Genomic DNA, 27,669 nt, shown 5'->3' on the forward strand with positions numbered 1-27,669 from the left:
CGATTATATATTGATGGTTACGAAATAATGAAAAGTAAAAGTTGGCACCATCTACTTTCAACCGTTTCCACCGACTAAATTTCGTGTCAATTCGCTGCTACTCCGATAAAGCTTGTTGATCGAAGTGGGAGTGAAATGAACGCAATCAGTCGTATTTCCATCGACTTAAATTTGGTTCTACGCCGCACTAGATGCGAATTAATACTTCGGTGGAAACTGGACCAATGGTTCAGCTATAAAATAAACTCATACTTCACGTGTCGCTTGATTAGTGTTGGAAAGCACCCTATGTTTATAATCTCTATTGTTGTTTCTTAAATTTTTAAATAATGGAAAAAAGAAAGAAGATTTATAATTTGAAATCGGAGACTGTCACAAATAGAAAAGTTGATAACTCCACTATGAAGGAGGTAAATTTATTTTTAATTATAATCTTATTTCTGTAATAAATATGTAGAATATTTTTTCGACTATTTCAACAAATTTTCATATTTGATATTATTTGTCTGAATAATCTATAAGTGAATAAAGTATTAATTATAAAAACAGTAATTAAGATATGTCACTTGACGCTATGAAAAAAATTATTAGCTATTAAAAATAACAAATTTGATTTCAAATTTCATGAAAATACATTTATTTAATAACTTTTTGGGGAAAAAAAATCAAAAGTTTAAAACATTAAAATCATTACTCAACAATGGAAAGGAATGCTGGAAAATATTAATTTCATATTTTGTTTAGTTTCAAAAATATTAGCCTGTAACATCTTTAGTGATTCACTTTGTATAAATATGACATATTTTCATATTTGTATTTTTTTTTTTTTTTTTGCATAAAAGACAAATATATATAATTCCGAAAAAGAGTGGGTGAAATTTTTACTAAAAAAAAAATTTTTTAAATAGGGTAGTAAACCGAACATTTACTTTATATTTTTATTTTATGTACTAAAATATATGTATACAAAATTTTCTTGAAATTGAAATCAAATAATTATTCTGTATATTTTTTTTTTAATTGTATGATACAGAAGTTATTCGATATTCTTAAATATATATAGCTTGTTAATTTTATAGATTGTAATAGATATTGAGCATCGTGCTGATGATTATGATAGCTGTAATGCACTTGTCTTATCTACAAAGAAAAGAAAAACAAAAAACATACATAAGAAAGTAAAGACTCAGTTGTTATCAAAAAAACGCAGGAAACAATTGGAAAAAGTGGTAGAGAAAAAAAAGAAGAAACTACAGGTATTAAATTCTTCTATGTATAAAAAAAAGAAAGATAAAATATATGATTTATTATAAAATATTTTATTTTTATTTTTTATATGTATGTATAATATATAGAGAGCAACATTGTTAGAAGATTTGGCAAAATATCAAGCATCTTCACATGAATTACAACAATATACAAGTTTAACATCTTTGCAAAACAAAGGTTTAAAACGCCACTTTCGACAATTAGAGATGCCTGTTTCAAAATTAAAACGTAAGAAAAATGAAATAGAGGGAAGTAATGCAATAGACACAACTTTCTGTGCAAATTCAATCAAAGGCAGCAAGAAGAAAAGATTCGCTATTTTGGATCATGCAAAACAAGACAAAACTACATTTGATCCAAATATGATTGGATTTGAAGTAAGTTTGAAACAACCAAGTGATAAAAATTGTAAAATTGTAATAGTAATAAAATAATGTTTATCTAGTCTAGTGATAGCAGCAATGAAAATGATGGTAACAATGAAAATAAAGCATATGTTTCTGATAATACTGTTATTTCTACGGAAAAGGAACAAAAAAATGAGAATTTTTTAGAAGATGGGCAAAAGAAAACAGTCCCAACTAAATCTCAGAAATCTGTAAAACCAATAGAAAAAACTGTTGTCTCTAAAGCTTGTACATCTACTGTCTTTGTGCCTGTAAATAGAAAGCCAGAGATACAAGTAACTAGATTGAAACTACCCATTGTTGCGGAAGAACAAGTAATAGTTGAAACAATAAATGAAAATCCGATAACCATAATTACTGGAGAAACAGGAAGTGGTGAGTAAAAATAGAATTGACAAGAATGATAGTAATGAGAAAGTTATTGCTAATTTCTTAAATAATAATATTGCTCTAATATTAGATAATATATATAATATTATATATATATATATATATGTAAGTATATGTTTATATGCATTCTTTTTTTTTTAATTTAAACATTTATATTTATCATAGGCAAAACAACACAAGTTCCTCAATTTTTATATGAAGCTGGATATGCTCAAAATAAATTAATTGGAATAACCGAACCAAGAAGAGTAGCAGCAATGTCAATGAGCAAACGAGTAGCTGAAGAAATGAATCTTACCGAAAAACAAGTTTCATATTTAATTCGTTTTGAGGGAAATGTTACAGAAGAAACAAAAATCAAATATATGACGGATGGTATTTTGTTGAAGGAAATTCAAAATGTAAATAATAACATTATAGCATAATATTATAGTGTGTATAGTATAGTATATTTTAGATGATCTAACGCGACAAAATTCCAGACAAAATTCCTTTTTATAATTTTATATGTAGTGTCAATACAAAAATTAATTGAATATATAAAATACAACTGTAACATACAAATATAAAATATATATCAAGATACACACATACATTAAAAAATGTAACGCATATAATTATAAATAGAATTCTACCTTGAATTTTGTCGCAAATTATAATAAATTATGTTTATAAAATGTTTAATATTTTAAATATTATAAACAATTTACATGAGATTTCTTTGTTTACTTATAGGATTTTTTATTAAAAAAATATTCTGTTATTATACTCGATGAGGCACACGAACGCAGCGTGTACACCGATATTCTGATTGGTCTATTGTCGAGGATTGTTCCGCTTCGTAATAAACGCAACGATCCTTTGAAGTTGATAATAATGTCGGCTACATTGCGCGTGGAGGAATTTGTAGAGAATATGAAGCTGTTTAAAGTTAAGCCGCCGGTTATTACAGTTGAAGCACGACAATTTCCTGTAACAATACATTTCAATAGAAGAACAAACGAGAATTATGTCAATGAAGCAATGCGTAAAACAGTAAAAATACATACTTGCCTTCCAGAAGGTGGTATATTAATTTTTTTAACAGGTAGAAAACAATATTAAACTCTTATCTATCTTTTTGAACACTATTATAGAAAAATAATTCTGTATCTCTAATCCTAAATATTTTTATTTTATTATACATCTTTTAAACCTAATATTTTTTATTTATTGGTTACAGGCCAGCAAGAAGTGCATACGATCGTACATAAATTACGCAAATTATTTCCATTAAAGAAAAATAAAATTAAATTGGTAGATTCTGAAAAAAGTGAAACATTTTTGGAAGAAGTGACAAGTGATGAACATAGTAATCATGATGATTCTGATGATAATTTTGATACCAAAAAAGGATTATGCCATAATAAACAGAGAAAAAAAAAACCGATTATACTTCCGACTATTAATCTCGATGAGTATGTATTGTATATTTATACTGCAATTATTCTAATCTTTCATATTATTCTGAAATTTATCTTAAAAACATTTGTACTTAGTTATTCCACAACTCTATCTCTTACTGACGACACACATGAAGATTTAATCAATGTACAGGATGATGATAATTTAGACGAGGATGAAGATGAGGAATTTATTGATTTCAAGTTATTGACAAATACACAACCATTATGGGTTCTACCTCTTTATTCTCTTTTACCTAGTCATAAACAAGCTAGGGTAAATACATAATACATGGTTATTGTGCACATGATGAATTAATTGCATTAAAGTATTTTTTAAACACTAGCGATTATATAATTAAATTAATAATAAATTGATTTCGTAACAAATTATGAAATTTCGCGATAAAAATTGATTTTATAATATGAGTTTAGGTGTTTGAATCACCACCAGAAGGATGTCGTCTATGCGTAGTATCTACTAATGTTGCAGAAACATCGCTGACAATTCCCAATATTAGATATGTTATAGATAGCGGGCGTTGTAAAACAAGACTATACGATAAGGTGACTGGTGTAAGCACATATCATATTTGCTATACAAGTAAAGCAGCAGCCAAGCAACGCGCTGGCAGAGCCGGTAGAACTCGGCCTGGTCATTGCTACAGGTATCTTGTGACTTTGTGTGACATTGAATTCTATATATATTAGAAGGAGCACCAAATATGAAAAATTCTGAAGGAAATTTTTTGTTGAGAATGAAGCTTATGGCAATTGATCAAGATTTATAACTATTTATTAATTTATGAATAAAAAAAAAGTTTTCAATATCTTCAAAATATTAACCTTAGGAATGTTATATATTTAAAGTAGATCTTATAATAATTATGAATTTAATATCTTGTTTTGACATCTTTATACTTATATGTAAACTCTTTTTCTCATAGATTATACTCATCAGCTGTATATAATGACGAATTCGAGGAATATAGTCAATCAGAAATTCGTAAAAAGCCAGTGGATGATTTATTATTGCAAATGAAGGCAATGAATATAGATAAAGTTGTGAATTTCCCATTTCCCACACCACCAGATATCATACAATTAAAGTTCGCGGAAAAACGACTTACAATACTCGGAGCATTACAATCATTTCCGATGAAACAAGGTAATCAGATATACTGATTTGTTATCATTTAGATATTGTTCCAAAATGTCTTTGCAAAATTGTAATTTTAAAATATAAATTGAAGTATATTAAAATATAAACTCGGAATTGTATATATACATTATATTAAAAGCATATATATATAATAGTAATGAAAAATTATATTGTCTGAAACATATTTACATAGATTCAATGATCCATTTGTTTAGAATTATATTGCGCAAAAGTGACATTGCTTGGACGTAGTATTGCCACATTTCCGGTTATCCCACGCTATGGCAAAATGTTGGCATTATCGCATCAATATAACTTATTAACATATACAATATGCATGGTAGCAGCTCTTAGTATTCAAGAAGTGCTGATAGAGGCATTTGGCATAGATAGTTCGGCTAAACATAAATGGCTGTCAATGCGTCGCTGCTGGGCTGGCACAGGCAATAGTTTACTTCTTGGTATGTAATTTCAAAATTATTTTTATTTATAATAAATACAAAAACATAGATTTCTGTTACATACAGGCGATCCAATGGTTCTAATAAAAGTTATCGGATTTGCCGAATATGCAGGATCTAAAGGAAGATTGTTGCCCTTCTGTGAGAAAACTGGCTTAAGACACAAAGCTGTGATTGAGATCAGAAAACTGAGGCAGCAACTTACCAATGAAATTAATTTAAATATACCGGACTTGAATCTAATCATTAATCCAAAGTATGTATCATATAATCGAGTTTCTCTATTCTAAATCTTTGTATATCTTGATCTTTCCTTTATTCTGGATTAACTTTCCTTAGATTAAACTTCTCTTTTTTTGCTCTTTATGTTTTTTATGTGCTTACATAAGATTATTATAGCATATATGATATCTTCTTTCTATCTTTTCATACTTGAAGTTTATTTATATCGAAACACTTATATTGAAGCACTTAAAACATAAATTAAGAAAAATAACTTCAAGGGATAATGTTTCTTTGTTAGTACAGTCCAATAAAATAGTTTATTTTATATTCTATTATAAAACTAAACGACTCTTAAGTATACAATACTTTTATGATAAAGAACATGATAAAGAACAAAAAAGAGAGAAAAGGATAAATATTTCGATTAATGGAGACACATGTATTGTCAAGATTATGGTTTGAGGTCCTAAGTAATCTCCAAAAGTTTTCAGTCGTTCCTCGTTGTTTATCAAAAAGTTATTAATCAATAAAAGTCCTTGCAAAGCAAAAATTGATAAGAAGATAGGAAAAAAATTTCATTACTAATGGGCACCCAAAATAATTACTGATGATTATTCCATTTTTTGGGACAAATCAGAACCAAGTGTAACGTGCAACTGGGGTCAATAACTATTTCCAAAGATTTTTGTTCTTGTTAATTTTCGATTCGCTAGTGCCAAAACGGCTTATTTGCGGACATGGGTTTATTGGCAAAACTGGATTGTTTTGGTGTCCTTTATATTTATAACCATCTGAAGTTTATCGGTCTAATTCTGGGATGGCCTGTATATAATATATATATATACAATTTTTTTAATAACTTTTATTTTCTAAATATTTGAGTATTAATTTTAAAATGAAGTAATATTCAAATATTTAGAAAATAAGAGAACGAGATCATAAATCAATTGCTATAAATGGAAAATAATTGTTTTTAAGAAAAAGTATGTAATTATATACAATGTATTTTTTTAAATAATTATTTATGTTTTTTACACCAATTGATTCATCTTATTATTCTGTGCATAAAAGTATTATGATAAGATTATCGAAAACTAAATATTTTACGAGATATTTTATTTTTTATATCAAAATATGTCAGATTAAGATATAAAATAATTCGAAAAGTATTTAATGAAAAAGAAAAGCTTTCAAGAAGAGTTATAAGAATATTCAATAAAAAATAGGTTTCATTCAAAAAATAAAGTTGATCTTGAAATAACCTTCTGGACTTTGATCCAAGGTCAAAGATCACCATCAAATGACCCCTCAATACCAAACAACTTTTGTCTGAAACATTTTTGTCTTAAATTTAAGAATTCTAAAATATTCCAGTGAATTGATTAAAATAGCCCTTCTTGTATGTGTATATATATATATATATATATATATATATATATATATATATATATATATATGAAAAAAAAATTTACAGAATGTCACCACCAACTGATATGAAAGCTAAGTTACTTCGTCAGATAATTCTCGCCGGTATGGCAGATCAAATTGCAAAAAAAGTTTCATCTGATGAGATAAAAGAAGATCAGGACAAGATCAAGTGGAAGCACGCTTATAGGTATGCTGTTATCTGTTATATAATTTAATTAGTTGAAAACAATTGCTAATTTTTGTTCTGTTTTATATATGTTCTAGAACATCAGAAATGGAGGAGCCTATATTCATGCACTCCTCATGCGTTCTACGGAAGACCAATCCAGAATGGGTTGTTTATCAAGAACTTTATGAAACAAATAAGATTTACATGCGAAATGTCACAGCAATAGAGCCTGAATGGTTACCAAAATTCGCGCCTACATTGTGTAATCTCAGCGAACCATTAATTGATCCACCACCAAGGTATTCTTATCGCAATTGTTATTTTGTTTTCCTCTCTCAGCTAAGTATCTATAAAAATATATTACTTTATATTATTATTGAATATTACATATTTTTCAATTTCTATAATTGTTTCTATTATATGATTCTTGTTGTAATAGAGAATCCTTCTATTTTAAAATGCTCAAGCTCTTTTATTTTAGAAAATCTCCATTCGGTTTTCCTATTCTATTATATATATATATAAATGTAATATAACATATGTGTGTGCATGCATGCATGCGTGCGTGCTCGTGCGTATATGCAGAATAAAATTGCACACTTTACCTCTTTATTCGTATTTTTACTGTAAATTTGCTCGCGTGACAAATGTAGCGAAAAAGCAGTGCAAGAACAGATTTCTAATCTTTTGTACTTCGACATTTTTTTAATATGCAGCTAACAATTTCAAGACATTTTAAGAAAATTTGCTACTTTTGAAAATTAAGTTTTTTGACAAATATTTTAAATGCTTCTAATATAAATTTTATTCATTTACTTTATTAATTCAATTTGTGTTACCATAAATAAAATTTGAATTTTATTCTTGGAATATCTATACGTGATACAGTATTTGTGTAGAAATAATTTCCCATATGCATCACATTGGCTTATTTGGACAAATGCTGCATTAATCATCATCAATGCTGCAATATCAAATCTTTAGTATTATAACACTATCCTCCACTACAGCCTTATATATTGTTTAAAATTGAATTTATCTTTACTTTCACTATTTTCAAGACTTTCAAAATTTCTTTTTCTTTTTTTTTTCCATTTTTTAATAATGAAAAAATTTATGTAACGATTTGCACTAACAATTTTACATGATATTGATTAGGAGCACTTGTGGTTTTTATTAATAAGGATATGCATATCATTAAATAACAATACCTATTCAGTAAAACTTAGTGGGAATTCAGTGAATTTTATACTGGAATGCTAATTTATAGATGGAAGGAAACAGGACGAGAGAGTGGGAAAATGGGCGTCAGTCTATCTTTTTCTAATGGTATGCTAGACAGAGAAAGGATAAAATACTGACCAATTCAAAATCAAATAAAGAAAAAAGGCGACCCAAACTATTTATCTCTTTTTTCGTCCCCGGCTTCTAACAATACACTGAGCGTTCCAGTATAGAATTCACTGATGAAATTACAGTATACCATTATATATGGCTCTGTGGAATTGTGATGAATACTTTATATGCTGTCAGTGTAGCGACGTCAGTAGAGTGAAAAAAGCTAATTTATAGAGCTGGGCTGAAATATTGAGACTATTATATTTCATTTATTTTATATAAGAGAGAAAGAAATGGAAGAATCAAAAGGAAGGAACGAATTAGTTTCTTTTAATGTAAATTAGAATTTGCATTTTTCATATAAAAATAATTGTATTTGCGATATTTTTTATATCATTTATAGGTATGATCGAGAAACCGGAAAAATCATCTGCCGTGTATGCGGCACATTCGGAAGAGCCGGGTGGAAACTTCCACCGATGGATATAGAGCATCCGTTGACGGTGGATGGTATCAAGTGGTTCGCATTTTTCTTCTTAGAGGGTCAAATATGCCCTAAATTGAAACGATTTGTACCATCATTACTGACAACACCAGGCAGCATCACTAAGTCCTGGGCCAAGTAATTTATCGTTTTATATCTGGTCTTGATTTTTTTATGTTTATTAAATAGATTTTGTTAATTTTATAATTTCTTTAGGCTAATACCACGCACTCAAGCGATAGTACAAGCGTTATTATCGCACGAAATCATATCCAAAGATAAACTATTGCAAATATGGAGTTCAGATAAGAAATGTGAGATTATTTCACAATTTGTATAGTAAATACATTCATTCTAATATATAAACTTATATTTTAATATATAATCGTATAATTATATATATTTATATACAAAATAATACGTGTTTGCTTAAACATATTTAATCAAACGTAAAATCTTTTAATTTCAGTTTTGCTAGCACCCTATCAGAAATGGCTGCCGGAATCTGCGCATATGGAAATAGCTTTTTTATGGCCACCTTTATAATACAATATTTATAATAATAAGATTGTAATTATAGTTTCATATATATAGTACATAAAATTTTTTATAATGTAACGATAAAATTTCATTGTCTCCAGTCCATTGCTGAAGTAGGTCCCACATTTACATTATGATACACTCTACGTATGCAAAAAATTCACAAAAAATGGACGCCTGTTAGTCTTGTTGTATTATTGCTTTCTGCCAAGAGAAGCTAAGAAACATTTCCAAGCCGTATCTCGGCTGTAAAGCGATATACTGGAGGGACAAGGATAGTGACGTGATCATAGATTCTTTCCTGTCTTGCCTCTTTGCAATGCATCCACGCGAGCAATGTTATCGCGTGTTTACGTATACACACACCTGTACATCGAGATTAAAAATTTGTTTCTTAAGCCGGTATTTATAGTCCGTTCTTATATCCAAGATCGTTTTAATTAGTTAACTGATAATGACGCATATATATGCCTAAAATTTTTGGTGCCAAAACTGGTAATGATACATATATGCGCACATTGAATAACTCCGATAATTTCGATGGATCTGGATAGAACTTGCTATCCTAAAGTTTTTTGGATTGCTGAATCGGAATCTGAGCTCAGGGATTACAAATTCGTCATCATTCAATTAATATGAAATACTCTCTTTGAACGTTTTTCGAGATGGTGAGCCGAAGTACAGTACGAAGCGGAAAAAATATTCCCGCTATAAGCTGGTGACCAAGAAAGCACGACCCCAGAGTGTGCCACGTGGCTATGATGGAATTTTACACTCCGTTTTTTAAATAGTATTTTTTCAATTTAAAAAATTTTTTATATTTTTGGGTTTTTTTTTAAATTTTGTGTCAAGTCCGCCTGGACTAATTTCTGAATCCTAACAAATGTTGCAAAAAATTAGGTTCTTTTTGGACATATGATTTCAGGGATGCGCGATATCAAAATTACGATTCCGGATTCGAAATCAGCAACCTCAAAAACGATTACACCGATTTTTGAAACATAATCGATCTTCCCATACAGCACCGAAAGATTGCAAAAACGTTGCATAGATCTTACATTGAAACATCGTAATATTGCATAGAAGTTGCGAAATGTTTCTGCAATGTTACTGCAAGCCTGCGGCAACGTTGAAATATCCGCTTAGAAATATTTCAATGTAAGACTACAGTAATGTTACGACGTATTTGTAATATTTAAGTACATTGCTACAAATATGCAAAACGCTTCAAATTTAATACGTAAACTTTGAGAATATATAAAAACATCCAAGAGAGATAAGAAAAAAGATTGTGAATTTACGCAATTACAACAAGTTTTTTCTCGTCTCTTTTGGATGTCTTTATATATTCTCCAAGTTTATCTAAATTAAATTTGAAGCATTTTGCATATTAAAAAATTATTATCAAATTTTTGCTTTTATATAAAAATGGGAACTATTAAATAATTTTCTGTTATCTAATTAACATCGCTATTTTATAAATTATTTACAAGTTTCAGAAATTGATAATGATTAAATAATTTAATTCATAAAAATTAAAATTTTATTTATATAAATATTAAACTCCATATCTTAAGCTTAAGTAGATAATAAACGGATAATTTTAACTTTTTTCGGATAATTATTTGTCCGATTTCTGAACACTCAATTCAATATCTGAATTTTCTGTATTGGGATTGTATCAGACAAATTAATCTGATAAAAATAGTTATTATACCTTTAATATTACTAACCGCTTTTTGCAAGCTTTATATAACCATCGTGATTAAAACTTAAATACGGGATAGATAACGCAACGCGCGCTGCATAGTGGTAAACGAACGAAGTAGCGATTATCAAAAACTGTTTTTTGTAATGTTTTTGAAATGTCGCTGTAACATTCTCATGAAATATTACAATTCCACATTTCAATAATGTCTCAACAATATTACATTGCAACTTGCAAGATTGTAATATTGCTGCAATGTAATTGCAATGTTCTGTGCTGTATGGGTTACCAGTTTTGGCACGGAAAACGGCTCAAGAGCTTACCAGTTAACTGGTTAAACAAAGAGTAAAGAATAACAGAAGGGATAATTTGGTGTTAAGCAAGCGGGCGGAAGTAACTATATATAAGTGAACGTTCAAAATGGCCGCTTAGGGACAAATTGCAGCATGACAGATACTGGAAGTACCTCAAAGGCCTGGCAATGCACCATGATTTTACAATTAATACTTATTAATAATATTTTTTAAATCTAATATTGGCTCTTCCTCTCACTTATTTAGAATTGGTGATCGTGCGCAAAATAAGTGCAAATTGGAACAAATAAGGCAACAAGTACACAGCTCTAGAAAATGTCAAAAAAGTCAAGATGGCTGCGATGGCGTACTACCGTTCGCGATAAATCTACCTCCACTACCGATATACTTACTTCTGTTATTCTTTCCTCATTGTTACCGCGTGAGGTCTCCGATATCAATTCAGAGTTTGCCCGTTATTCTTCTGTTGACTGCTAATCGTGGAAAAGAATTTATTATTCTGTACAATTAATAAAAATATTTTAGTGCAGAAAAAAATAATCGCTTTGGTTGGTAAAACAGACAATTCCAGAAGCCTTTTAAAGAAAGCTACGGGTGTCTGTTCAGATCACTTGTGAAGTAGACAACACGACAGTGTTGTGCGTGATATTTGACAATACTAATCTACGTCCTTTGATTTTATATTCTTGCTTTTTTTAAATTTTGTTTAAAGGACGCATCAAAGAGAGAGAGAACACAAATTTCTTAACAGAATTGATTTTCTTTCATGAAATCTATCATCCGCTAAAGTTTGTCCCACAAATTTGGATTTTACAAAGTAACTTTGCAAAGTAAACTCTGTATTGTAATGATATTCATCGAAATTTTTACATACAAATAAATTTTTGTACCATTATTGATAAGAACATAATTTTTATTTGATTACAATTATCAATACATTTAATTTCCATTTTTTTTTTTATATAATCAATATAATCAAATAAAAAACAGATAAAAAAATAATCTTATTATACAAAAGTTTTACATAATATATACAACAGAGCATAAATTCTCGATGTTCATGTGTGTCATCTAATTTCAGTAAAATTATAAAAGAATTGAGTATATTTTCATATATAAGATATAAAAGTTGGAGAAGTTTCATAGTGTGTCATCTTATATATAACCAAAGATGCATTATTTTAAACATTAATAATGAAAAAGGAAATTTTATTAGCATTAAGTAATGACATATGCGAAAGAGATATATGCAGATTGTCTTAACACATTTTAACATTTCTTTAGAAAAGCCATACTATGATTTCTTATGAACTTTCATGCCCTCCTAGCCATATATTATTATATCATATATATTTTTATTATAAATTCATTGCGCATACATATTTATGTAAAAACTTAATACAAAATTTCGCTTTTATTAATTAAATTATTTTGCGTATTTGCTGCGGTATTTGCATACTCCTTATAAAAATTAATAATAAATCAAATAATTGTTATACAAATTTATAAAAACCAAGAATGTAAGAAATATGAAAAAAACCGTAACATAAACGTAAACATGTTTAGGAAATAAATATGTTTAGGAAATAAATATGTTGCTCTCTTTTATCTTTTTTTCTCCTGTTCCGTCAATTATGAAATTAATAATAATCACAGATTTCTATAGAATTCTGTGATAATAACTGACTTACATATGTTACTGAAATATATGTTTTCCCAATATGTATTTTCTACTTTAAGTATAATTTATTTGGCATATTTAAATGGTATTTATTAAAATAAAACTTATAATTAAGGCTCATTATAAGGATATTTGAGAAAAAGCAACAATGCATTAATTTAAAGATTATTCTAATATAGCATGTACTTCGTTAAAAGCATTTCTTTCAGTTATCACACATTTAATGTAATCATGATTATCACCCGGGAAAAAATGGCCTATATATAATTATATATAATTACATATATATGAAATATGCTCATATATATAAATTTTATATATAATTAAATATAAATATATATAATTGTATAAAATTATATATGAATATATCTCATATATACGTGGTTATATATGACAATATATAAGGATTATATATATAACTACATATACATCATATGATAATTATATATAATCATATATAATTATATATGAGCATATTTCATATATAATTATACATGGACCATTTTTTACCGAGCAGAGATAATTATTATATCATTTTAACTAAAGTTTTTAAGATAAAAAATAAATTGCTTATCTAAAATACTTTTAAACTATAAATGTATTTCGTATTTAAAGAAGTTCTTTTAAAAATTAATTCTGTATTAAAAAATACATATTTATCTTTTAAAACTTAATATTGAGTAACATTTCAAAGAAAATATTATTGATAATCGTTTAAGATCGTTAAATTTAACAATCTTTGGTCTTCTTGTGTTTTTTATTTTCTAGATTGCAATCTTTTTAAATATTTTCTAATTTCTAGAGAATTTTGTCTTCTTATATTTATAGTTTTTAAAATCTCTTTAATTGTTAAATTTTTTAAAGTTGTTAACTTTTTATATTCAGAAATATTAAAGTATTTTTAACTTATTTTTAATTTGTTTTAAATTAACATTTTTATTTTAGAAATAATTACATATGTTCAATTATATGTGAAAATGATAAATAATCAATGCTATACCACAGCATCACAAATATTTTTGTAAATGTATGCAATTTTTGATGCTTACAATATCGTTAGAATAAACCTAAGTATTAAATTTATATATACAATATTTTTTTAAATATAAATTACTTATATATACACACACATACAGAAAGTCCCAGATTTATCTGCTAATGACAGATTTCTCGAAATCATTTGGAGACAAAAAATATAATATCAAATATCAAAACAAAAGCTATGCATACATATATTTATGGCAATAATAAAACTTAAATAAGAAACCATTTTAAGTCATTTTAAACTGCCCAATCAAATTGTTCAATATTCGCGTTTTTATAAAAGGCACTATATATCGCACAATAAAAATGCTCTTAAACAATCAACATATGCAGAGTGTCACGTAAAGGCCGCCAAATAACAATAAATACATAGCATTATTCCTGATTAAAAAATGAGTCGAAAAGTCCTGAACTATTTTTTTCTATGACGTTTAATGAAAAGGAGTAATTATTGAGTAAAGTTGGACCAATCAGCGCCGATCTTTAGCCATCAATGAACTGCGCGCCTAGTAGTGTGCATAAGCGTTTCGCACTACAGCGCCGGCAGAGTGCGGCAATGCTATGCGATTTTCCAGACTTTACTCCATAATTATTCTTTTATTAAATGTTATAGAAAAAAATGCTTTAGGACTTTTGGACTCATTTTTTGGTAAGGAATACGTTATATACTTAGCGAGCGATCTTTACGTGATATGTATATACAGGGTGTCTCACAATCTCCGTACAATATTTTAATAGCATATTCTAGAGATAAACTAGAGTCATCAATTCTAATACAAAAATTTTGAAGCTGGAATAATTTTTGAGTTATAAGCTATCAAAGTTTGCTAATGATATCGTGTAGAACTCGCGCTCTCAGATCCGTAACATACACATATACGCACATGTATCGATCTGTCATCTGTTATTGATTTTACAAATCAGATGATATTGATTTTTACTGCACAGTTGATTTTATTGTTTCTTATATGTATAAGTATTATCGTACTATGTACGGCGATTAGCTGATATTAATTAAATTAAAAATGGTAAATTAATTATTATATTTAAATAGAAATATAAACTTAATATTTTTACACATTTAAGAAACGAAGTTTATTTTTGTTTTGATCGCGCGGAGAAGTTTTGTGGAAACCAAGTTATTTATTTTATCTATCAATAATAATAGATCACAGATCAGTGCGTGTGTAAATGTAGTTACGAGCTTGAGCGCGCGAATTCTACGCAACATTATTGGCAAACTTTGATCATTTATAAGTAAAAAACTATTGTAGCTTCGATATTTTCATATAAAGACTCCATTTTGCCTCTAGAATACGTTATTAAAATATTGTACGGAGATTGTGAGATACCCTATATATATATATATATATATATATATATATATATATATATATATATATATATATATATATAAATTATGGAAATAAATTTATTTTATCAAACTCGAGATATAACTTATATGGAAATTAAACTCCTAATACTTTGTGCTTCAAATAATCAATAAACGGATGGTTTTCTATTATAGCATAAAACTGTCCAATTATGGTGCATTTGTGCAAAATAGTTGCACACAATTGTGTAAACTATCAGCAATGATCTTCACTTGATCGCGTGGTTAATGCTGCTGTTCGCGCCGTCACGCACGTTAAACGATGTGCCTATATGACGTGAAGATAGCACGATATTATAGTGTTGATGAAAGTACGTCTATAAAGAAAATCAAAGTAATGAAGAATCCGACTTATCGAGAGGCTCTACTGTAATTGTTTACTTATTTAATTTTGTTAATCTAATGTAACTGTCCTCTCCTCATTTGGACCACTGCTTTCAACTTATTTCTGTTCCTCTCCCTCTCTCTCCCCTTCTCCACTTTCTTCTTATTATTTCTTTCTTTCTTACTACATCTATTCTCTATTTTTTCTCTATCTTTTTTTCATTTCTTTTCTTTTAATCGTTCTTATCCATTTCTCCCATTTTTCTTTTCTCCTAATATTTTTTTCTTACCATTTTCTACCAACATTTCTGCTAAAATTCTTACCATTCCCCTTCTTCCTACATTCTGTATTTCTTTTCCACATATGTTCCCATATATTTCTATTTTCTTTCTCTCCAAATACTTTACATTTTCTTTTTTTCTCTTTTTTTCAGAACCATCTTTCCCTCATCTCATTTTCTAATCTTTAGATTGCATGTCTCTTCAATCTTCAGTATTCTCTTTATCCTCCCATCCCATCTATTATATTTCGATTTTCCAATTTTTCTCTATTTTTCCTTCTGCTGCAGTGTCTTTTTTATATTTTATTTTATCTCATCCAGAGACTTATACTACAGTCTAGTCTTTTTTATAACTTTCTTCAAATTCTCTAGCTCTTGCTAATTTCCCATCTTTTTTCCTTCTTCTAATCTCTTTTCAAAATTCTAATACCAGCAAATTCTTTTTTTGCTGCTCTATTTTGCAACTTATCTCTATATATATTTATTTCCTTTTCATATATCTTGACATTCTCCAAAATCTATCTTATATCTTCCTTTAGAATCTTATATCTTCTATCTTATATCTTCCCTTATATATCCTTTTCCTCTATCCTTTCTATTCCTTTTCTTTTTCTCCATCCCCACGTTTCCGCACATCTGAATATCATCCAGAAGTGTAAAACAATTATAACGTTCTCTTTATATCTTTTCTACACACATATACGCGCGCGCGCGCGCACACACAAGCGTTTTTTTCCTATGCCCCATAGTTATCCTGTCATTTCCTTTCTTAGTCTGTTTTTTATATGTTCGTTTTGCTTTTTGTTTGATCATAACATATATTCAAGATATCTCATTCATCTCACTTCCTCTATCTTTCTCCCCTTCCAATTTCAGATTACTCTTTTTTTTTCACTTTTTTTTTTCTTCTCCACATTAATTTTAATATTTTTTATGTATGTATTTTTCTAATCTTTCCATTATTGTTCTCATCCTTTCTTCTTCTTTTGCTATTAAAACCATATCATCTGTTTTCCATATATTATAGCTTTGGTATTTTTGTATTAATATGGTCTAGTTTATAATATAATTTAATATGTACTAAGTACTACATTGGCCAATCATAGTCATTCCTTTAAAAAATGGAATAGCTGTGATTGGACAGTATAGTATCTAGTATGTATTAAAGTATATTGGTGTAAACTAAGATAATAGCAAATTTGGTCATCCGTATTACAACGCATTAGTGCATATTAAAGACTGCTATACATGTGAAGTTATCTAAATTAAAAAATAAATAAATAAATAAATATTTTAAATAATTAAAATTTAATCATCATAAATTGTCATTTTATTTAACAGAATATACATTATTATTTCATCATCTAAGTGTTTATATGTATTATATCATTGCATTCAGATATTTGATAAATAGCAGCCTTTAATATACATTAGTGTGATGTAGTGCAAATAATCGAATTCGCTATAAGATTTTTGGCTCCAAAATGATTTCAGGAATTTGTTATTAACGGATAATGCAATAAGTTTAGAATACTATATACACACACTCGCATGCGCGCGCGCGTGTATAAAATTTCGCATCACGGTAGTCAAAAATACAAATTGACATTAAAAATACTATCGTTATACTATATATAATAATAAACTGTTATCTCACATTTTGTTGCAATATTAGGTAGTTTAGATGGACGTCAACCAAGCAGTTCAAAGTCTTCATCAGACGTGTCATATTGACGTTCAACATGCTCAAAGTCCACAACTGCACAAAGAATTACATTTATATAATAAATCTTCTTTTGTCTAACTAACTCTTCTAATATTTAATTTCTTTACATTAAAAAAAGATTTTGATTTCATCTAATTTTTTTCAATTAACATCTATTATCAATAGTCAAATAAAGTTCCATTTTAAAGGTAATAAAATCATATATTATTAGTAAATACAGCCTGAATCGGACACTGAGGAATAAAACACGGCACCTTATGAAGCCTGGGCGAACAAGAACCCGTATCTCGATCACATCAAATTCGGATCAGAAGCGTTTGCTTACATTCTCGAGCAACTGAGGAAGAGGTGGGCCGAAAAAAGCCCAAAATTTACTTATGGTTGGCTATCAAGCTGATTTCTACAACTATAGATTATATAATCTATAAATCTATATAATTCACAAACTGGAAAAATTATCATATCAAGAAACGCTATCATTCATGATACAGATCATTGTCTCAATAACCGAAATGGAAAAGTTACAGTGAAGTTCGGCTCTTGGATGCAGGAGCAGAATGGTCATGATCACCACATTTGATCGTGATGAGCATAAGAACAAGAATGACACAATAGAAATAACAATTTTCAACGAGATCAGTAACCAATTCAGGACAAAGTCAAGACCTTAGGAGATAGAAATATACTTAAGCCACCAATTCGCTATGAAACAAATATAGTTAAATTTGATGAATCTTTGTATACGAAAGCAATGTCTACCAAAGATGCCGGCAGTTGGAACAGAGCAATCGATGAAGAGCTAAAAGCTCACGAGTTCAATGGCATCTGAATCTACAAGAATCTGAATGTAAAAGATTTTCCTGAAGAAAAAAAACTCATCAGATTCAAATAGGTTTTCAAGAAGAAATATATTTCACATAAAAATGTTCATCAGTATAAAGCTCGTCTGTGTGAGAAATGCTTTACTCATCAGAAGCAAGATATTGACTATCAGAAGATTTTCTTTTTGTAGCCCAATACGATTCAATATGGGCGATGCTGACATTTGCTGCACAGCAAGACATAAAGAAAGGACAATTTGACGTAAAAATAACTTTTTTTTACTAAGAAGAAATCTACATGGAAGTACCAGATGGGGTAATACATATAAAAACAAGATTTGTAAATTGCAAAAGTCACTGTATGAATTGAAACAGGCATCATGAATGTGTGTGTGTGTGTGTGTGTGTGTGTGTGTGTGTGTGTGTGATATCGTTCAATTCGTTTTTAAAATGTTTTTAAAGTACTTTTTGCGACCAGTAGAATCAATCTGTACACTTGTACACACAACGCAATACAATTTGTACCACCAAAATCTAAAGTTTCAGATTTTGTACCCCCGTCATTCCTTCGAAAACTACCTCCGACCCTTATCCATCTCAAAAATAAAGTACTTTTCACCACGAGCAGAATCAATCGCTACTTGTACATACGACGCATCATAATTTGTATCATCAAAATCTAAAGTTTCAGATTTTGTACCCCGTTGTTTTTTTTTATTATATTATTTAGTAATGAATTTATTTAAAATTTTTTTGCTGATTGTACGTTTTCTTTGATGATTCTCGAGGATAGTTTTCAAAGGAATGGCGGGGATACAAAATCTGAAACTTTAGATTTGGATAGTACAAATTATGACGCGTCGTATGTACAAATAGCGATTGATTTTGCTCGTGGCGGAAGGTAGTTCACTCTTGAAACGGATAGGGGTCGTGGGTAGTTTTCGAAGAAACGGCGGGAGTACAAAATCTGAAACTTTAGATATTGATGGTACAAATTATGATGCGTCGTATGTATAAGTAGCGATTGATTCTGCTCGTCACGAAAGATACTTTACTCTTGAGCTTAATAAGGCTGAATTTAATTGGGGGTTGTTTTAAGCATAAGAGCTAAATATATTAAGTTTATTTTGATGGTATATATTAGTAGCAATTCAGCCCTTTCGATTTCTAGTCTTATTTTTATCTTTTCGTTTTGTTTTAGTTTCCCAAATAGCCAAGTCTGTCGAAAGCAGATCATGCTAAGTACCTGCTATCAATATTGTTAGCAAAAAGGATACAAATTTGGTACAGAAGTTGTTATTACAGATTAAATCGACCGATTGATGCCAGAAACAAAGCAGAGTATGCTCACAGAATCTGACAGCAGAAATCGAGCAGAATTTGCAGCTTTTAGCCATTTATATAATTTATTGAAATAGTATAGTTTATTCGAGCTATGCGGCGCACTGTTTACTTTCTATACCCGTATTCAAGTTCTTGTCATGAGCCTTATATAAAGCCTGCAAAATGCGATTAATGACATTGTAATTATTTCTATCAGTTTAATTTCTGATACTCCCATACAAAAAAATTCAGATATTAAATGAGGATGATTTTTGGAAAATCGGATAGATAAATGTTCGATTTTCACTTATTCGGACAGAAATTGCCCAAATAAATAAAAATCGTTATTATCTACTTAGATATAAAATAGAAATTAAATTGCATATATAAATCTCTAATTTTATAAATTATTTAAATTTTTCTATATATATTACATTAATATATGTTATTAATATTATATATTTATATGTTATTAATACAAATGTCAGAAAATGACGTCTCGTGAATGTAACATATCAACTATTGATGTCATTTTCGGGTTTCATGAAACCTAGCTTAGGACATCTAACTGATCATTTTGTGACCAAAATTCATCGTCGTTTTGCCACTTGGGATTGAGATCCTTTAAATTCATTTAAATGCATCATTATATAAATTTCCAAAAGCTGCAGATTCTGCTCGGTTTCTGCTATCAATCTGCAATCAGTTTGCGCGCGTGCAGATCCTGCTCGGATTTTGCCATGAATCTGACGTCAAATCATGTTAGCAGATCCTGCTCGGTTTCTGCTGCTAATCTGCTCTCAGATTCTATGAGCAGGCTCTGCTAGCGGATCATTAGCCTAATGCGGACATAACAGATGCCAAATTTCTGCAAACTTACACACATGTTTATCTTCAGCGAATAAATGTATTGTGGATACGAATAATATGTCGTATCGATAAGTTATAGGTAGTTTAATGTTCCTTTTCATTATTATCCAGATATAATATATTTTGTGAATTACTTAAGCAGATTCATAACATGCTTCAACAGGCAATACTGTGTTGTAAAGAATGTGTTTTGTTACCTAAAAGGAATAATCAATGTAGGAATCCTATATAATGGAATGTGTGAGAATAAGTATTTGTATAATTTTTCAGAATCAGACTATATTGGTGATCTAGATACCAGCTTCATAACGGGTTGTTTATTCACTTCAGCTAATGATACAATAACCTGGAATTCTCTTCGACAGAGAACAAGTCACTTAGCATGACTGAGGCTGAGTACATCGTTGTTTGCGAGGCAATAAAAGAAGCTTTATAGTTGAAGTTGTTACATAATAACTATTATTAATATAACAAGCCAATCGTCATCAAGATAGACAACCAAAGTGCATTTTAACTTATTCATAATCCTAAATTTTACAAAAAAGCATACATATTGATATTTGCTACCATTTTGTGCGAGAAAAATATATAAATGAAGACATCAATTCATATCGAATACGTATGCCATCAAAAACAACTTGCTAATATTTTGACTAAAGGCTTTAAATCGAAATGTATTTCAAAATCGAAGAGCGAAAATTGGAATGATGCATGGAGCACATAAAGGCTTTCGAAAGATGGGAATGTTGAAGATTTGATTTTTCAAACTTCAATCATATAGTTGTGACAGTGCTTCTAGCGTCGCGCATAGAGGGAAGCAGTGGATCCATGCGTGCGTTTTTTTTTGCACATTTCTTTTTTCTCAGGACGCCGAGCACTACTCTCTCGTATCACATGGAATGTAATTGGTACCAAAAAGAGTTTTTTATAAACATTTAAATACTTCAATGTAACTATAAGTGCTTCTTTTCACGTCCATAACAGAAATATCTCTTTTTTTGAATATAACATTAAACAAACATGTTTTTCGGAACGCTTGCGCGTATGTATCGCTCATTTTTAATAAAAACAAATGACGCGCATCGCAAAAATCAAATATTAAACAGTTCTTTTCTATAGGTCAGAAAAGACCCCGGCACTGTTCGGCGAGAATTAAAGCACATACATACATACGTACATATAATTATACATTCGCGCACGCACTTACATGTGTACGTTCATACATCCACACATATTTTTTCATATCAAATTGATACAAAATTCAAATTATATCGAAACGTATAAATTGTTATTTGTAATAGTAATTAAATACATACGACTAGAAGCTGCTATTGCCTCAGAAGCAACATCATCTGTTGGTGACCAATGTGCCAAACGTTCTTTGCAGAGCTCAAACAATGGTTGCTTTTCGGGTAAAATTAATTCTTCTTTCATTGATTTACATAAAGATTTAAATTCCTTTTCTGTAGTGCAGAAGAAACACTGAAATATAAGACAGATTAATTATCAATAATAATATAAATATAATTTTCAAAATATCATTGTAACATTTGTTTAATTATATTTAAAATGTAATAAAAATAAGAATATCTAATATATTCTTTCTAAATTTTCAACAAATCTTATTTATTGAACACAAGTTCCGCAAGTGTGTTAATCATTTAAATTTTTGGAAAGTTATAAAATTTAAAATATATATAGGCTGTTCCAAAGCATCTTTGACAACACTCGTGAGCAAGTAGAGCACAGTAAACTGAACAAAAAAGTCTTGTAACATTTTTTTCTATAACGCTTAATAAAGAAGTTATTATTGAGTAATGTCATAGATTATAAATCGCTTCCACCGGAAATTCTAGATGTAATCAGGCATATTTATAAAGATCTCAACACAGACACTTTATTGGAACTTTGTGTCAGAGGATATACCCAGAACAATAATGAAAGTCTCAATAATTTGATCTGAAGATATCGCCAAAAAAAGTCCACTCCGGTCTAACTATAATCGAAATTGCAGTCAACATCGCTGTCTGCTTATTTAATGAAAGGTTTGTGATTTTATTAAAAATAATGCAAACGATACAAATCGACACAGGGTTCAATGCTCATCGGTAGATCGCCAAAGAAGAAAGCCGGCACCTGAGTGTCTTGCAAAGCACGCGACGCAGAATTCGACGAAGGACGAGCGGACGAAGCGCAAAGAGCAAAGAAAGGGTAATGAAGAGGCTTCTACGTCAAAGAAAGGAGTATTCTATAGCCTAGGCATCAATATTGCGTATGGTAAAAGATAATTTCATTTAACAATTTATTCACAGCATGTATCTGTTAGTGTCACGTAAAATTTTAAACGCGTTTTTCTCACAATAATGTTTTGAAAATCGCTACCAGAAATATTTCGGAGATTAATAAACCGATTTGCATGAAACTTTTTATAGCTACTCTCAATACAATAATCTAGTACTTGTCATCGAATTTTTTCGATTTATCGCTTAATTTTTTTTTTTAGAAATAAAGAAGACCGATTTTTATGTCGAAAATCGCATTTTTCGCTACGAATCGCTGTCATTCTTCAAAAAATCAATTTTTTCAAAATCGCCTATGACAAGTACTAGTTTTCTTCATCTAGTTTAGGCCTGTCTAACTCGCGGCCCGTGAGTCACGAGTGGCTCTTCCCCCGATCTCTGAGCTAGGGCTCAGCTTCCCTCCCTGTTTCAGCCAACTAAGCCGTTGGCGCTTGTTCTTCGCTGCGCATCGAGAATGTGGGTTGCGGAAAAACGCGATGATAGAAGTCTAAAGCGGTAAGGCCAGTGGCACATAGAAAAACTTAAGCAATAAAATTTAAAACTTAAGAATTTCATCCATACGGAATTTTCAGCGTTGCTTATGTTTCAATATGGCTGCTTACATTCTCGACTGTAATTAGTCGCTTTCATTACATCTCAAGTCTTATTGGTTAGGTTTGTGTGCCACGGCTTTAAGATCGGTGGCTCTTCCGCTCTTGGCAGTTAGACGTCTTATCTAGTTTAACGTAAAATTTTTGTTTTTTGTTTCAGATGATTTCTGGTACATTTTTAAACACCGTTCGAGAAAATAGCTGCTTTCAATTTTTGATATTTTTTATTGAATTTCTGGAAAGATATTCTCAAAAGACCACTATGCAAGACATGTATTTTCCTCTTTTAAAAAAACAATTTTACCCATAATAAAAATTTGTTGATTTCGACTTAATTTTAGATCTATCACAAAGATATATATAATCTCTTGAAAGATTAAAAGAAGAAAGTAGAGGTAGTACATAAGTTATCCGAAAGATATATAGATAAAACAGATACAACAAAATAAGATTCAGATATGATATAAGATATAAGGAGTTATATATGATAGGAACTACAGAATACTTAAGAGAGCAAGGTCAGAAAGATTTTTAAAAAATTATTGCGAGATTTAGATGTAGAAATGAAGAACTCCGTGATAAATTTTGGCGTGAATGAGAAAAGAATATGTGTAAGATCTATTATAGGGAAGTCGAAACGTTAGAACATTTAACAACAAATTATATTGTAGAAATCCCAGCAAACACACTTTTATACAATATTTATTATTTTTATTTATTATATTTAATCTTTGCCTTGCGGCTTCGGATGGCTTCCGGTATACATTATTCCTTCATTACGTTCATTCGACAAATAAATATTTAAACATTTATAACATTGTAAAACCTATATTACACTTTGTCACTTTAACTATAAAATGTTGAATCTTATAACTTCTTCACTTTATAATTTTTAAACTCTAAACCCTAAAACTTTAAAACTTAAAACTTTAAATTTTTAAACTCTTAAACTCTAAAAATTTAAAATCCTGAGATCCAAAATTTACATCTGACAATTTTTTACATTTAAAATTAAAACTTGAAACCTAAAACCTAAAACATAAAAACATAAAGCATAAAACATAAAATATGAAATATAGAACATAAAACATGAAACATAAGATATAAAATTTAAAACATAAAACATTAACATTCTATCACTTAATTGTTAAATCGTTATATCATTAAAAACTCCTAAAACTTTAAAACCCTAAAAGTCTTGAAACCAAATTCGAATTAAGTTTGAAACTATAAATTGTAAATTGTTAATTTATCTTTTTTCATCTTTTAAATCTTTGTGCTTTTTATAACCTTTATACTCCGTCCTCCTAACTATTTAGCCTCTGTCCTTTTCTTTCTTTCCTCTTTCCTGTTCAATCCTTCTCATTATCTCTAGTTCTTTCCCCTCTTCACTCAGATATTCGCCGATTTGTATGTCATTCCTGGTCGCCTGGCACTCCCTTAGCACGTGTGTTATACTCTCTTCCTCATTTCCGCAAATTCTTCATATCCTATCCTCTATTTCCCTCCAGTACTGGTTTCCTTTCATCTCATTTCCACATCTATATCTCTATATCTATTAGACACCTATCCTTTCTTTTCCTCTTCCCCTGTAGATATTTTGGCAAATCCTCTGTAATTATGACCTTATACATATTATTATATCTTGATTCATTTATTTTCTTCTGTCTTTCTTTTTTCTCTTTTTTCCAAATCTTTTTCAGTATCATTTTAACTATTTCTTGATTTTCTTCTTCTCTCTTCTTTTTTAATTTTTCTTTCTCCATTCCTATTCTTTTTAATAATGTTCTTCTTGCCGTTTCCTATTTGTTCTCTTCTCCTTCCTTTCTTTCTTTTTCTAAGTCTTTTATACATTTGATAACTATTTTCTTTTCCGAATTTCTTCCCTTTTCTTCATATTTAATAACTCTTCTCATTGCTTCTAATCTTAGTTCCGTAAGAGTCGTAAGGATATTGTAAGACAGATTAGGAATATCCGTTATTGAGTATGTAACCAGAATACCCGGTAGGTTGATTCGATGGACTCGAGACCTTGAGAGGTATCAAGCCGCCGGGGCGACGAATAGGAACGCGATACGAGGTAATTCGATAAATATCGAATCAGAGACGACACATATAAAATGAGGCCGTGTGCCTCGAGGCAGAAAGAAAAAGTCTTAGAGTCTAAGAGGAAATTGTGAGGTGTATAGCAAGTTAGCTTTTATATTAGTTCGGTGGAAAATAAGTTCACGCTAAGCCAAGTCGGGCTTACGAATAAGAACGGTGGTCAAGTCACGTGGAAGAGAACATTCGAGAAAAGGAGGAGCGCCATCGTAAAGGATTTCGGAGCAATTTCCGTGTACGGGAGTCAAAGCAATAAACCTTATACATCTTATTGGAACAAGCCGAGCATTAATTCCGAAAGACGAAAAAGCATCCGGCCTTTCCTCCTCGAAATCCTTACAGTTCTATCATTTTCGTCTCTTCTACTAAAATGTAATTTGGCGTTCTCCTATTCAACCCTAATATCCATTTGACGTACTTTTTCTTGATCTTATCCAGCCTAGGCTCGTTCTTCCACCCCCATATTTCTGCTCCGTATAACGCCACACTGCTTATTAAAATGTCAAACATCTTTGCTCTTCTTCTATAGCCGTTTTTAAAAAGCCTCTCTTCAAGTCTTCTTCATAGCAATCATCGCCCTCTAGAATTTTTCCGCTCTCCCGTTCTTTTGCAATATGTATCGTAAATACTTATTTCTTTGACCTCCTCTATGCTTTCCTCTCCCCATTTCCACTCTCTATTCTTTTTTCTTCCTCTTCCATATTTAAACACCATTATCTTTGACTTCTCTAGGCTTAAAACCAGCTCCCTTTTTCCTAAATATTTCTTAAATTGCTCTAGCATTTCTTTTAATTTTTCCTCGTTCTTCGCCAACAATGCCATGTCGTCTGCATACGTCATCGTCCAAAATTTTTCTATTGTTACTCCTGCTTGTTCCTTCTTCATTTCATCCTCCAGATCCGCCACATATATATTGGTCTCATCGAATACCCCTGTTGCATCCCCTTTTCTGTCCAAAAAGCTTCTGTTTTCCTGTCCTAGTTTCGTTATATTTATCATCTCCTTATATGTTTTCATCATTCTTCTTAGTAGGTGATCCTCTACTCATATTTTCTCCATCCTTTCATTTAACTTCTTCCTATCCATTTTATCGAGTGCCGCTTTTAGATCCGCGAAAGAACACGAATATCTTTCCTCCTTTCTTCCTTAGTTCTTTATTTGTAATTCCATACATACATCGCATCCATTGTCCCTTTTCCCACTCTGAATCCAAATTGTGTTTTTTGCAATTTCTCAGTTGCTCTTATTAATTTCTCGTTCAAAATGCCTGCGTAAATTTTGTAAGCCGTCAACGTTATCAACGTTCATCAACGTTATTCCTCTGTAATTTTTTACCTCACTTTTCTCACCTTTTTTGTAAATTGGGCTAATTATTCCTTTATTCCAGTCTTCCGGTAATCCTCCAATTCTCCATATATTATTTAATAACTTCTATAATATCTCTCCTATTTCCTTTGGCATATATCTCCACGCCTTATTTTCAATATCACCGTCTCCGGTGTCTTGGCCATTTTCAATTTCTTCAGTTGTCTTATCAGCTCTTCTTTTGTTATATCCTGTATCTTTTCTTCCTTCTCTTCCTCTTCTTCTTTCTCTTCTTTTAGTTTTAGTACAACTCTTCTTTTCGTTCCTTCCAGTAAGTCCATAAAATAATTTTTCTAAGTTTCCAATTTTATACCTTCATTAATCCTTTCTCTCTTCTTGCCATATTTGTTTATATATTTCCATGGCTTCGCTTCCATTTTGATATTATTTATCTTTTCTTCTTCCTTTTCATGCTTCTTTCGAGAGAAAGATATAGTGTGAAGAAGAGATTCTTCACACTATATCTTGTAGTCTTTTATTTTTTTGACATATTCATCGCGACTAATCTTAC

The 27,669-nt window shown here is 29.9% G+C and overlaps 2 protein-coding genes across 5 annotated transcripts in view; one reads left to right on the top strand and one right to left on the bottom strand.

Moving 5' to 3' along the window:
* The first annotated feature begins 56 nt into the window (after nucleotides 1–56).
* Kz (putative ATP-dependent RNA helicase kurz) lies at nucleotides 57–10,573 on the top strand. The gene is made up of 17 exons (XM_070307588.1): nucleotides 57–410; nucleotides 1,080–1,256; nucleotides 1,356–1,646; nucleotides 1,715–2,051; nucleotides 2,232–2,467; nucleotides 2,802–3,153; nucleotides 3,289–3,523; nucleotides 3,605–3,785; nucleotides 3,944–4,176; nucleotides 4,456–4,676; nucleotides 4,886–5,131; nucleotides 5,198–5,387; nucleotides 6,831–6,971; nucleotides 7,049–7,252; nucleotides 8,695–8,913; nucleotides 8,992–9,089; nucleotides 9,245–10,573. The coding sequence occupies exons 1-17, from the start codon at nucleotides 330–332 to the stop codon at nucleotides 9,319–9,321; spliced, it is 3,519 nt and encodes a 1,172-aa protein (XP_070163689.1). The 5' UTR covers nucleotides 57–329; the 3' UTR covers nucleotides 9,322–10,573.
* The window catches only part of Atg4a (Autophagy-related 4a), a 57,560-nt gene continuing 32,839 nt past the window's right edge, over nucleotides 2,949–27,669 (bottom strand). The window contains exons 9-11 of one of the 4 annotated variants that reach the window (XM_070307590.1): nucleotides 22,117–22,282; nucleotides 17,718–17,819; nucleotides 2,949–3,036 (exon numbers count right to left, since the gene is read on the bottom strand). In XM_070307590.1, coding sequence (XP_070163691.1) covers nucleotides 17,752–17,819; nucleotides 22,117–22,282 — 234 coding nt within the window. In that variant the 3' untranslated portion in view covers nucleotides 2,949–3,036; nucleotides 17,718–17,751. Of the gene's footprint in view, nucleotides 3,037–13,520; nucleotides 17,050–17,310; nucleotides 17,321–17,341; nucleotides 17,820–22,116; nucleotides 22,283–27,669 lie in introns of those variants that run through there. The other 3 variants (XM_070307591.1, XM_070307593.1, XM_070307589.1) reach the window with 3 other exon arrangements.

This window comes from Polyergus mexicanus, unplaced genomic scaffold (assembly GCF_030449975.1).
Source record: "Polyergus mexicanus isolate NDT 795.1 unplaced genomic scaffold, iyPolMexi1.0 SCAF_14, whole genome shotgun sequence".
Classification (NCBI taxonomy): Eukaryota; Metazoa; Arthropoda; class Insecta; order Hymenoptera; family Formicidae; genus Polyergus; species Polyergus mexicanus.

Coding starts and splice junctions, on each gene's coding strand:
- Kz (XM_070307588.1), top strand. CDS start 330: ATGGAAAAAAGAAAGAAGATTTATAATTTGAAATCGGAGACTGTCACA. Junction 1,647..1,714: donor CAAATATGATTGGATTTGAA/GTAAGTTTGAAA, acceptor ATGTTTATCTAG/TCTAGTGATAGCAGCAATGA. Junction 3,786..3,943: donor CTAGTCATAAACAAGCTAGG/GTAAATACATAA, acceptor ATATGAGTTTAG/GTGTTTGAATCACCACCAGA.